We start from the raw sequence: 13,970 nt of genomic DNA on the forward strand, positions 1-13,970 counted from the left end.
CCCATTGTTCATTTCAGCACTGTCACTTGGTTTCCCTCATCTTGCAGGGTAGACTGAAAAAAAAAACTAATTTTCCTTTTTCTAATCAGACTTTCAGAAATTGAGTCTGTTGGCCGGGTGCAGTGGCTCACGCCTATAATCCCAGCACTTTGGGAGGCTGAGGCGGGTGGATCACAAGGTCAAGAGATCGAGACCATCCTGGTCAACAAGGTGAAACCCCGTCTCTACTAAAAATACAAAAATTAGCTGGGCATGGTGGTGTGTGCCTGTAGTCCCAGCTACTGGGGAGGTTGAGGCAGGAGAATTGCTTGAACCCAGAAGGCGGAGGTTGCAGTGAGCCGAGATTGTGCCATTGCACTCCAGTCTAGGTAACAATAGCGAAACTCCGTCTCAAAAAAAAAAAAATTGAGTCTGTTAACAATAGGCAAGTTAAAGAGCCACTTGGAAACAAAATTACTGAGACCTTCTCTGTACCAGCCACTGTCCTGAGTTCTTTATTATGTATTATAATATTCTTAATTGCCCTATGAGATATACTTTTATCCCACTTCATAGTTGAGGAAGCTGAGTATAGAGGTGAAATAACTCACTTAAAGTCATGTAGTGAACTGTGATTTTTGAGCCTGTGCTTTAAAATGTCATACAGCCAGGCCGGGTGTGGTGGCTCACACCTATAATCCCAGCACTTTGGGAGGCTAAGGTGGGCAGATCAGGAGGTCAAGAGATTGAGACCACTCTGGCCAACATGGTGCCCTGTCGCTACTAAAAATACAAAAATTAGCTGGGCATGGTGGCGCGTGCCTGTAGTCCCAGCTACTCAGGAGGCTGAGGCAGGAGAATCGCTTGAACCAGGGAGTCAGAGGTTGCAGTGAGCCGAGATTGTGCCACTGCACTCCAGCCTGGCAACAGAATGAGACTCCGTCTCAAAAATTAAAAAAAAAAAAAATTGTCATACAGTCTTACCATCTACCAGCAGCAGAAACCATGCACGCTCCCTACTGCTACAGGGTTTTCAACGTTAATATTTCAATGGCCAGTACAAGAGCTCCCCAAGTTTCTCTGCTACCCATCTGCGCAACATCTATAATTCTATACTAAAAGTTTGCCCATTCTGCAGTCAGGATATTCTCACAGGTTAATATTAGAAATTCTATTCCTTTTAAAAGGAATAAATTTATAATTGTGAGTTTCCATGAAGCATCAAATGCTCTGATAGCAAAATGTCGAGATTCAGAGCATACTCTTTCTTGGTGTTGCTGTGGTCAATGCAGTATGCAAAAAGGCAGGAGACCAAGCATGTGGGCACCTCTTTGGGCCTATTTACTCATCTGTAAAATGAAGGGATTAGACTAAATGAATTTTAAAGGTTCAGTGGTAACATTCTGTAATACTAGATAGTTGGAACCATAGCTTTGAGAAGATAGAAGCTGAGAAAAAGGACTAGGTCAGGCTTTTAAAAGATAAAATTTATAATGACCAGACAGACAATATTTATTGATTCCATTTGAGCCTAATTTTAGGGTTGCTGGAATTGTTTTCTTTGTGTGTTCCTGATGTAGAGACACTTTTTTTTTTCTTTGTGTGTTCCTGATGTAGAGACACTTTTTTTTTGAGACAGTTTTGCTCTTGTTGCCCAGGCTGGAGTGCAATGGTGTGATTTGGCTCACTGCAACCTCCGCCTCCCAGGTTTAAGTGATTCTCCTCCCTCAGCCTCCCAAGTAGCTGGGATTACAAGCATGTGCCACCATGCCTGGCTACTTTTGTATTTTTCATAGAGTCGGGGTTTCTCCCTATTGATCAGGCTAGTCTTGAATTCCCAACCTCAGGTGATCCACCTGCCTCAGCCTCCCAAAGTGCTGAGATTACAGGCGTGAGCCACCACTCCTGGCCTGTAGAGACACTTTAAAGGTATATAGATACTTCCACTCCAAAATGTAAGCTGTCTAAATGTTCCTAAAAGCCAGGGTTAGTGGTTCTTTAGGTTCTGTCATTTAAAAAATGTATTCATTAAGATATGGTCCCACCTGTAATCCCAGCACTTTGGGATGCCAAGATGGGCAGATCACTTGAGGTCAGGAGTTTCGAGACCAGCCTGGTTAACATTGTGAAACCCTGTCTCTAGTGAAAATATAAAAATTAGGCATGTTGGTGGACACCTGTAGTCCCAGCTACTCAGGAGGCTGAGGCACAAAATCACTTTAACCCATGAGGCAGAGGTTGCAGTGAGCCGAGACCAAGCTTGTTTAAATTCTTATAGGGGCCTGGTATGGTGGCTCACGCCTTAATCCCAGCACTTTGGGAAGCCAAGGCAGGTGGTGGATAACCTGATGTCAGAAGTTAAGACCAGCCTTGAACTGGTGAAACCCTGTCTCTACAAAAATTAGGTGTGCTCCTGTAATCCCAGCTACTTGGGAGGCTGAGGCAGAAGAATTGCTTGAACCCAGGAGGCGGAGGTTGCAGTGAGCCGAGATTGTGCCATTGCATGCCAACCTGGATGAGAGAGCAAGACTCCATCTCAAAAACAAACAAAAAACCTATAGGTATGTATTTTTGAGGTTCTGTTGGGAGCTTCCTCAATATTGGTAAAGGTGAGAGATTATGTGCAGATGATTATAAGATACAGTTGAGTATATTAGGTTGATTACTAATCTGAAATCTGAAATTCCCCAAAATCTGAAACTTTTTGAGTGCTAACATGATGCTCAAAGGAACTGCTCATTGGAGCATTTTGGATTTCAGATTTTTGGATTAGCGATGCTTAACCAGTATAATGCAAATATTCTAAAATTTTAAAGTTCCAAAATCTGAAGTTTCTGAGCTTAATAATTTGATTTAGGGGGATGTTTAATCAGTATAATGCAAATTTTCCAAAATTTTAAAATTCCAAAATCTGAAAAACTTCTGATCCTAATAATTTGACTTAAGGGATACTCAATCTGTATAGTCCTTTACTTTTAGAAGACAGGTGGGATTACTCATTGTTCAGAGATAATCAATAGATATTTAGATAGAATTTATCTGCAGGATTTCAGATGTGTTCACTATTACATAGCTGATTCTCATGCAAATCCTATTTTAAAAGTATAGAATGGATGAATCCATATCTTGTATTCATCTTTTGTGACCAGTAACTGAATTCTAAGCATTGTCTCTCACAAAGATACTCATAGAATTATTGCCATCCGTTATAAAGGAGCTAGAATGTATTTTCACTAATATCTCACTCTGTTCATATTTACATGAGTAAAATCAGTCTCTTAAAAACTTCATAATTTCAGATGACAAAAATGGATTAGTTTGAGATTATGTGAATCACTCACTAGTACATGTAAAGTACTTAGAACAACAGTGCCTAGGCCGGGCCTGGTGGCTCATGCCTGTAATCCTAGCACTTTGGGAGGCTGGGGCGTGCGGATCACGAGGTCGAGAGATCGAGACCATCCTGGCCAACATGGTGAAACCCCGTCTCTACTAAAAATACAAAAATTAGCCGGGCGTGGTGGCACCTGCCTGTAGTCCCAGCTACTCAGGAAGCTGAGGCAGGAGAATTGTTTGAACCCGGGAAGCAGAGGTTGCCGTGAGCCGAGATTGCGCCACTGCACTCCAGCCTGGCGCCTGGCGACAGAGGGAGACTGTCTCCAAAAGGAAAAAAAAACCCAACAGTACCTAGAATATAGCTCAATCAGTGGTAGTTGTTACCAATACCAGTAATTCTTTTTGTAGCAGGAAGCAGCAGCTACGAATATATCAACTCACTATTTAGAATACATCTGATTAGCTTGAAGTTTAAAAATCCACTGAGCAATTAAAGTAGACATCATGAAATCTATACATTTTTCTCATAGGACCTCAGGCCTTCACTGCAAATTTCTACTCTTGCTCTACAAACAGGTATAATATACTCGAATAGCTAGTTTCTAGGCACACAGTGGGTTAGACAAGAAGAAAAAGGTGGTTCTATCAATTAAATCAGTAGCAGCAGTAAATAGCTGACAGAATTATGAAAAAAGGCAAATATGTATTTCCACAAAATATAGCAGTCTAAGCCTCTATAGTAAACAGTACAAATATGAGGACAGTTCAGCAAATTTATTTTTTTTTAAGATGGAGTTTAATCTTGTTTCCCAGGTTGGAGTGCAATGGCGCGATCTTGGCTCACCATAACCTCCGCCTCCCTGGTTCAAGTGATTCTCCTGCCTCAGCTTCCTGAGTAGCTGAGATTACAGGCATGTGCCACCACGCCCAGCTAATTTCGTATTTTTAGTAGAGACAGGGTTTCTCCATGTTGGTCAGGCTTGTCTGGAACTCCCAGCCTCAGGTGATCCACCCTTCTCAGCCTCACAGAGTGCTGGGATTACAGGTGTGAGCCACTGTGCCTGGGCCAGTGTAACAATTTATGTTCATAAAGTTATGACCTTGTATCAGCCCAAATTCTGGTTGTAAATTCAAATCTGACTAGTTTAAGCAGAATATTTTTTTTTTTTTTGAGACAGAGTTTCACTCTTGTTGCCCAGGCTGGAGTGCAATGGTGTGATCTCAGCTCACCGCAACCTTTGTCTCCCGGGTTCGAGTGATTCTCCTGCCTAAGCCTCCAGAGTACCTGGGATTACAGGCATGTGCCAACACACCTGGCTAATTTTGTATTTTTCTAGAGATGAGGTTTCTCCATGTTGGTCAGGCTGGTCTCGAACTCCTGACTTCAGGTGATCCACCTGCCTCAGCTTCCCAAAATGCTGGGATTACAGGCATAAGCCACTGTGCCCGGCCTAGGCAGAAAATTTTTATTAGAAAGCTATTGGATAGCTCACAAAACGGACAGAAAGGTTGAAATTAACCAAGCTCATAAAAAGATGAAGTCTATATAAGATGTTATGATTCCTCTGCTGCTGTTAGACAGATTTCTTGATTGTCCCTGTATTTGTGAGTCACCACACTTAAGAGGGAAACAACTGGTTGGCACTGTGTGCGTTCACATAGTATGGGTCATTCTGCTTCTACAGTGGAAGGTCACTGCCCTGTGCAGATGCTCAGAGGAATGGATTACCCCAGACAGGAAGGATGCTTAGATGCTGGATTGCAAAAAATGTACATCTATCTACTACAACACCAAATCTTAAAAAATAATAAGTCGCTATTCTGTTGCACAAGTGCAGGCATGGAATAAGCAAACAGTTGGATTTAATCAAGTTGAGGCTAAGCTGTGAGTATGATAGAGGAGCAAGGGAGTTAAGGGTGTATGTGTGATGACGACTGGCCAGGTAAGCTGCTTCAGGAGAAGAGGGAACTTGGGTGAGAGATGAGAAAAAGTGGTGTTATCAGTGGACAGAAGTTCTCTGTGGGGGTCAAAGGATCACTGGAGATGGGGTCCTAGAGAGACTAAGCTGGAAAGGGGTCAGTGGTTGGAGAGTGGGGTGTCTGAGTTCATAGAAAATTTCAGTTATTGGTAGTAAGTTCAAGGTTACCAATAAAATTGCAGCTGAGGCAGAGTAGAAGACAAAATTATCAAAGGAGAGAACCAATGAACTCCAAGGCCATGAATCTGGAAGAATCATCTTTGTATCTGTCATCAAGAAGTATAACTGTGGTGGTGTTAGAGAGACAGGAACTACAATTTGAAAGGAACAAAAGGGAATTGAGGAGACTATATACTAGAAGATGGCAACAAGTACCCAGGTAACTGATGACATGTTTTTAATGGAAGAAGCAGAGGAGAAGGGATGGGCAGCAGTAATGAGGACAAGGAAATCTATTCTGCTTCCAGGCATAGTGGTATATAAGGTGTGGGAAAGAAAATAGCCACCACTTGAGAGAGCTGTAGAGGTAGCAGTGTCGTTAGAAGTCACAAACTCCAAAGTCTGATAGGTGAAGTGCAGAGGGCTAGTTCTTTTCATAAATTAATACTGATTTTTCTTTTCTTTCTTTCTTTCTTTTTTTTGAGACAAAGTCTCACTGTCATCCGGGCTGGATCTTGGCTCAGTGCAACCTCTGCCTCCCAGGTTCAGGCAATTCTGCCTCAGCCTCCTGAGTAGCTGGGATTACAGATGTGTGCCACCACGCCAGGCTAATTTTTGTATTTTTAGTAGAGACGAAGTTTCACCATGTTGGTCAGGCTGGTCTCAAACTCCTGACCTTGTGATCCACCCACCTTGGCCTCCCAAAGTGCTGGATTACAGGCGTGAGCCACTGCGCCCAGCCAATACTGATTTTTCTTAACCCACACAAGTCCTCATGCTAGAGATGTAAAAAGACATATTCCTATAAGGAAAACAGCCATGAAACAGTAAGTGAAACTTAGCCTCATGTTTGCAAGACAGGACCATTTTAAAGGGAGCAACCATTATTTTGTGTTGTATGGCAGAAGGCCTAGTATTGCAAGGACTTTGGAGTTATTTCTAAGAACAGCTGGAACTATGGATTTTACTAAATTTTGACTTTAAAAAATACTGTGCAGGCCAAATAAAATATGTCAGAGTCTGCATTTAGCCATTTAGTTACATTCTGTGAACTCTGCTTTTTAAAATACGAAGCTGGCTGCTTTGTTGGGTAGAGTTGGCAAAAGGCTGCACCTGTTCAGTCTGCAGGTATAAATAGAGTGACTGTCTAGGAGCTGATCACCAAGCAGCACTTAAATTACCTGGCAGCTTCTATCAGTTGCTTGTTAACTGATTATTACTCAAACAGATCACATCTCACCCCATATTTTTTTACTTTGAATTCTAACTCTGATAATGGAATTTCCTTTGAAGGAAATTACACTTAACCTTTCATGGCCTGAACTTTTAATAAAAATTAGACCTCATACAATAAAAGAAGGCTTCTAATATAGTAAAACTTGAAGGTTCTTTAAGCCTCAAAAAATACTAGTTGGGCCGGGCACCGTGGCTCAGGCCTGTAATCCTAGCACTTTGAGAGGCCAAGGCGGGAGGCAGGCAGATCATGAGGTCAGGAGATCAAGACCATCCTGGCTAACATGGTGAAACCCCATCTCTACTAAAAATACAAAAAATTAGCTGGTCATGGTGGCATGCACCTGTAGTCCCAGCTACTCGGGAGACTGAGGCAGGAGAATCGCTTGAACCTGGAAGGCAGAGATTGCAGTGAGCTGAGATCACCACTGCACTCCAGTTTGGGCAACAGAGCAAGACTCCATCTCAAAAACAAACAAAAAACTAGCTAACTGCTAAACAAGTTTTAATGTTGTCATAAAGTATTTAATGTTTTTGTGAACCCTTGATTTCCCTTTAGTCATAATCATGACCCAGAATTTTTGGATTAAAGTCGAAGTCTAGAGATGGTATTTGGCTCTATGTGATCTAAGCCAGGGCAGCAAACCCATCTAGGCTTAGTTTCCTTATCTATAAAATGGAGATTAAAAATACATGCCCTGGCCTGGCTCCGTGGCTCATGCCTGTAATTCTAGCACTTTGGGAAGCTGAAGTGGGCAGATCACGAGGTCAAGAGATGGAGACCATCCTGGCCAACATGGTAAAACCCCGTCTCTACTAAAAATACAAAAATAAGCTGGGTGTGGAGGTGTGCACCTATAGTCCCAGCTACTTGGGAGGCTGAGGCAGGAGAATCACTTGAACCTGAGAGGCAGAGTTGCAGCAAGCCCGTATCACACCACTGCACTCCAGCCTGGTGATAGAGCGATACTTCGTCTCAAAAACCAAAACAAAAAAATGCCCTACTTCATAAGGTAGCTAGCTGTTGGTCCAAAGGAGAATGTGAAAAGCTCAAATCCTGAGTTTGTATTGGTGTTTTATTACGTTCTATTAAAGGAAACCACTTGGCTGGAGCTAGTGAGATTGTCTGTTTAGAGAAAATATTTTAGATGTTAGCTTATAATGTACTTAAAATTTAGGAAATTGCTTGCATGTGAGTGGATATATAATTTACTTCCATAAGTGACTTTCTTGTTGAAAGATGACACTGCTTGATGATATCACTGTGTGAACTAGTGGCTCAAAGTATCCTCTCCCCAGTTCTGTAAGTTGACGGGTTGTACTTACAACTTAAAATTCTGTTCATTTGAATGACACTTGATACACAAGTTCTTTGGTCTTACTACCACCTTTACTTCCCTTCTCATCCTGTACTCATTTTTCATCAAGGTTAACAATTATCATTTGAGATTGACTTATGTTTAGGTAATGAGGCTTTTCTAGCAGCATTTAATACATCATTCAAAGAACAAGTCTTAACCGAGAAGTACAGGATACCTCATTTTCAAAGTAATTTCTTTTTTATGTCCCAGTCATGAAAACTGTAAGGCAGCTTTCTCAAAGGAAGTTAACACTGATGAATCCAGTGCAGCCAGTATTTTGAATATGAGGTAATAAAATCTTTATCACATCCAGCTGGACTGTCCTGTATGTTAGTCTGAGTCTTTTGGAAGTTATTCCTTTTTATTAATTGTATGGTTGTTATGCAGCCATGGAAGGAAAAAGCTGAACATCAAAATCATCAACAATATACCTGAAAGACAAAATACAGTAAAATAAAAAAACAGTCTTTAAGGAAGTGATTAAGGAAGTTTATAATCACTAAGTGGGTATAATTTAAGATTACATACAATTATATACCTAGATGTTTGGAAAGCTATGCTTAAAGAATTGGCCACATCAATTCTATATGAAACTTGTTAGATATTTAAATCTCATATTCTTAGTTTTTCTTCAGCTGTGAATCCTTAAAAACAGTGTACATTTGGTAAAACCAATAGGATCTAAACAATGAATTCAAAGGATAAACCAAATCCAAAGATGTATAGTTTTAGTTCTGGCTCTGTTACTGACTTCCTGAGTGAGAAATTCTAGACTTGGGTCTTCATTTTCTCCTCTTTAAAATGCAACACTCTCCCTTCCCTCTGTGCCCCAGGAATGTACCTGGAGAATAAAGCAACTGAAAGCACTGAGTTTTCACTTGGAATGCTCAAATGAAAACAATGTTAGGTACTTTCTCCAGTCTCTTTTTATTAGTCTCAACCATTAACAGCTTAAACATTTTTTTTATCTCAGCCTTATTTAACTGATCATTAAATGCTTTTAGAGATGTGTCAAGCAAATAAAATACCTAAAACAAAATTTCAGTCGATGCTGGAAGTTTAAATCTTAAATACAATACAAAATTTTTGTTTGTTTTTAAGACGGTTTCGCTCTTTTGTCCAGGCTGGAGTGAAGTGGCATGATCTTGGCTCACTGCAACTTCTGCCCCTGGGTTCAAATGATTCTCCTGCCTCAGCCTCCAGAATAGCTGGGACTACAGGCACATGCCACCATGCTTGGCTAATTTTTGTATTTTTAGTAGAGATGGGGTTTCTCGATGTTGGTTTTGAACTCCTGACCTCAGGTGATCCACCTGCCTTAGCCTCCCAAAGTGCTAGGATTACAGGTGTGAGTCACTGCACCCAGCCCAAAATGTTTTGAAAATTCACATATTAGTAATCTTCATTTCTGAGATTACAACAGAGAAATCTGTCATGTAGTTGTTGGTTAATTTTTCAATGTGAAATAGGGACTGAGGAGAGTGAGCCAAGAGGTCAAGTCACTATCCTAAAAGGTAAATTTGCAGTGGTAAATTTTTCATCTTAATATGAATGTATTTAGGTTTAAAGTCCTAGGTCAGTTTAAATTCACATTACAAACAAGTTTTGTCACACACAGATTTGAAATTATGTTCTCCTATTTGTAATAACAAAAACCTTAAGATTTGGCAAGCAGTTAGATACTTTAACATATTTTTGAAATATGAGTCTGTTTGCAACCGAAGGCTTTAAGTGAGAAAAAAAAAATCAGAAACAACCTCTGTGTTAACTGACCCACAAATTTTCTCATTTTTTATAAAGTCCGAACTAGAAAATAAGACGCTACATTTAAAACTTTTTCCAAAAATGGAATTGCAGTTTCATGGAAGCAAATGGAATTTTCCAGTTTTCACAGTATGAACTGGAGAATTCTATATACTTTTTTTTTGAGACAGGGTCATACTCGCATCACTCAGGCTGGAGTGCAGTGGTGCGATCTCAGCTCACTGCAGCCTTGACTTCCCGGCTAAGGTGATTCTCCTACCTCAGACTGCAAAGTAGCTGGGACTATATGCGTGCACTACCATGCCAGGCTACATATACATCCTTATAGTCACGTTTCTAAATTTTTAAATTGGGAAGATGGCAGGGGCCATTAGAGGAATTATAATTCCTCTCATCTCTGCTGTGATGAGAAACAAGAAAGAATATGGACTATGACTCCCAAGAATAGATTGCTTCCTGCTTGGTCAAGAAGGAAAGAAGATGGATGTCTTGGGATTGCTCTTTCTTTTTTTCTTTTTTCTTTTTTTTTTTTTTGAGACAGAGTTTTGCTCGTTGCCCAGGCTGGAGTGCAATGGCATGATCTCTGCTCACCGCAACCTCTGCCTCCTGGGTTCAAGTGATTCTCCTGCCTCAGCCTTCCAAGTAACTGGGATTATAGGCATGTGCCATGAAGCCTGGCTGATTTTGTATTTTTAGTAGAGACGAGGTTTCTCTTTGTTGGTCAAGCTGGTCTCGAACTCCAAACCTCAGGTGATCCACCCACCTTGGCCTCTCAAAGTGCTGAGATTACAGGCGTAAGCCGCCGCACTCAGCTCAGCTTAAAATTTATTTTTTAGACATGTGGTTTTGCTATGTTACCCAAGATGGCCTTGAACTCCTGGGCTCAAGTAATTCTCCTATCTCAGCCTCCCAAGTAACTGGGACTATAGGCATGTGCCACTGTGCTTGTGTCCTTTTTTTTGGAGATGGAGTCTCACTGTATCGCCCAGACTAAAGTGTAATGGTGCGATTTCAGCTCACTGCAAACTCTGCCTCCTGAGTTCAAGTGATTCTTCTGCCTCAGCCTCCTGAGTAGCTGGGATTACAGGCACATACCATCACAGCTGGCTAATTTTTGTATTTCCATTGCCCAGGCTAGTCTCGAACTCCTGACTTCAGATGATCCACTCACCTTGGCCTCCCAAAGTGCTGGGATTACAGGCATGAGCCACCACATCCAGCCTGCCTAACTACTTTTTAATGTTCTTTCAAGTAATGGATGAAATAATTCCTTAACATTGCAATCCGCAACCTTTTTGGCACCAGGGACTGGTTTCCTGGAAGACAGTTTTTCCATGGACTAGGGGCATAGTTTTGGGATGAAACTGTTCTATCTCGGATCATCAGGCATTAGATTCTCATAAAGAGTGTGTAACCTAGATTGTTCACATGTTCAGTTCACAATAAAGTTCACGCTCCTGTGAGAATCTACAGTCTCTGCTGATCTGACAGGAGATGGAGCTTGTAGGCTTGACTTTGGCTCACCTGCTGTGCAGCCTGGTTTCTAACAGGCCACGGAGTGTACTGGTCTGCAGCCTGGGGGTTGGGGACCTCTGCCTTAGCCTACTGTTACAATTGTAGTTGGAGCACAGTAACAAATCATATTAATATATGTTAGTGTCCAGACATACTAGGATAATTTTTTCAGATAAAAACTACCAGTAGGCCTGCCCAATTAGTGATCTTTGTTAACTTCTTTACATTAGTGACCTTTTTAACTTCAAAATTAAAAACAGAGGAAATTTTTCTTTAAAGAAGTTATCGGAAAATACTAGCACTCTGTAGAAGTGACAAAAGGCTATATTACTAGTATTTTTTTTTTTTAGAGTTTCGCTTTGTCTCCAGGCTGGAGTACAGTGGCACAATCTTGGTTCATTACAACGTCTGCCTCCTGGGTTCAAGTGATTCTGCTGCCTCTGCCTCTCAGGTAGCTGGGACCACAGGCGCACGCCACCATGCCCAGCTAATTTTTGTATTTTTAGTAAAGACAGGGTTTCACCATGTTGGCCAGGATGGTCATGGTCTGGATCTCTTGACTTCATGATCTGCCCACCTCAGGCTTTAAAAGTGTTGGGATTACAGGTGTGAGCCACAGTGCCTGGCCATTACTAGCATTTTTTTTTTGAGATGGAGTTTTGCTCCTGTTACCCAGGCTAGTGTGCAATGGCGAGATTTCAGCTCACTGCAGCCTCCCAACTCTTGGGGCTCAAGTGATTCTCCTGCCTCAGCCTCCCGAGTAGCTGAGAATGCAGGCATGTGCCACCATGCCCAGCTAATTTTTTGTATTTTTAGTAGAGGCGGGGTTTCTCCATGTTGGTCAGGCTTGTCTTGAACTCCCGACTGCAGGTGATCCACCTGCCTCGGCCTCCCATAGTGCTGGGATTACAGGCATGAGCCACCACACCTGGCCTGCATTACTAGCATTTAAAATCAGTTTTTCTTGGATATTCTTCATGTTTAGGCCTATAGATATTACTGCGCATAAAAAACACTAAATGTGAGATAGAGGAATGGAAGGTGAACAGGAAGAATAAAGTGTGATTGACTATTGAAACCTGTTGTAGCACTTTTCCCTTGTGTGTGTGTGTGTGTTTAAACAAAATGACTAACAAGAAACAATATGCTGTTGGATAAACAGAAGAGTGAATTAGTGGAGGGCCAAGCATCTTCATATTCACTTACAGTTATGAGTTATAATCAGGCTTAAAACAGATGACTAAACAAAATCAAGAAATGCTGATAACTTTATATAAGTAATGCATAAGGGGCTGGGTGTGGTGGCTCATGCCTGTAATCCCAGTACTTTGGCAGGCCAAGGTGGGTGGATCACCTGAGTTCAGGAGTTCGAGACCAGTCTGACCAACATTGAGAAACTCTTGTCTCTGCTAAAAATACAAAATTAGCTAGGTGTGGTGGTGCATACCTATAATCCCATCTACTCAGGAGGCTGAGGCAGGAGAATCGCTTGAACCTGGGAGGCGGAGGTTGTGGTGAGCTGAGATCACACCATTAAACTCCAGCCTGAACAAGAGAGAAACTCCATCTGAAAAAAAATAAGTTAATGTATAAGGAATGTATAATATGCATAGTTTTTTGTATATTGTTTAATTTTATGTGTTATTTGACCCATCTTTATAGAGAGTTTATATATCTGTTCCGAATAGAAATAACTGGAATGTAGCCTGAGCAACATGGCAAGACGTCATCTCTACAAAATATACAAAAATTATCCAGGTGTCGTGGCATATGCCTGTCATCCCAGCTACTCAGGAGGCTGAGGCAGGAGGATTCCTTGTACCCAGGAGTTCATGCACAGTGAGCTATAATCATGCCATTGCACTCAAGCCTGGGTGACAAAGTCAGACCCTGTCTCTAAAAAGAAAAAAAAACCCAATGAAATAAAAATAACAGAAATGTAACTTGTGGATAATTTTTAAACTAAATACAGGAATTCATTGTTTCATGAGATGTTTTTCTACAAAATGAGTCAAATGAACTCAATGATACTTTATCTGGAGCTCGTAAATGTGAAAAAACAAATTTCTCTGTTGCCCAGGCTGGAGTGCAATGGCGCAATCTCGGCTCACTGCAACCTCCAACTCATGGGTTTAAGCAGTTATCTTGCCTCAGCCTCCCGAGTAGCTGGGATTACAGGTGACTGCGACAACGCCCAGCTATTTTTTTTGTATTTTTAGTAGAGACAGGGTTTCTCCATGTTGGCCAGGCTGGTCTCAAACTGCTGTCCTCACGTGATCCGCCTGTCTCGGCCTCTTGAAGTGCTGGGATTACAGGCATGAGCCACTGTGCCTGGCCTGAAAAAACAAAGATCTTTAGCAAAAAAAAAAAAAAAAAAAAAAAAAGATTATTTTTGAAGGGAAGTAAGCACTCCTTGCTTCTTTGGTACTCAGATCTCAAGCTTTCTTAAAGTGATAGCATATCTGAAACTGACTACCCATAACTAGATACTGTTTCCTTGAAGATAAAAAGATAAAAACAGTTTTAAAGGATACTACAAAAATTATTATTTCAGGCATGTTAACTACCTTTTTCATTTTCTGTTTTGTGCTTTGGAAATTGACATGTTACTATGATATGCACATATTATATTTTAAAATACTCT

The 13,970-nt window shown here is 41.2% G+C and overlaps 1 protein-coding gene across 5 annotated transcripts in view; it reads right to left on the bottom strand.

Moving 5' to 3' along the window:
* AQP11 (aquaporin 11) overlaps positions 1–13,970 on the bottom strand; it is a 35,148-nt gene that overhangs the window by 8,870 nt on the left and 12,308 nt on the right. Inside the window, exon 3 of one of the 5 annotated variants that reach the window (XR_004731208.3) lies at positions 8,223–8,478. The exons of 2 other annotated variants lie outside the window; for them this stretch is intronic. Coding sequence is in view for 2 of the 3 variants with exons in the window: in XM_054241872.2 (XP_054097847.1) it covers positions 13,499–13,662 (164 nt within the window). In the remaining variant the exon portion in view is untranslated. Of the gene's footprint in view, positions 1–8,057; positions 8,479–10,312; positions 13,663–13,970 lie in introns of those variants that run through there. 2 more of the 5 variants (XM_002754796.6, XM_054241872.2) reach the window with 2 other exon arrangements.

Source organism: Callithrix jacchus, chromosome 10 (genome assembly GCF_049354715.1).
Source record: "Callithrix jacchus isolate 240 chromosome 10, calJac240_pri, whole genome shotgun sequence".
In the NCBI taxonomy this organism is placed as follows: domain Eukaryota; kingdom Metazoa; phylum Chordata; class Mammalia; order Primates; family Cebidae; genus Callithrix; species Callithrix jacchus.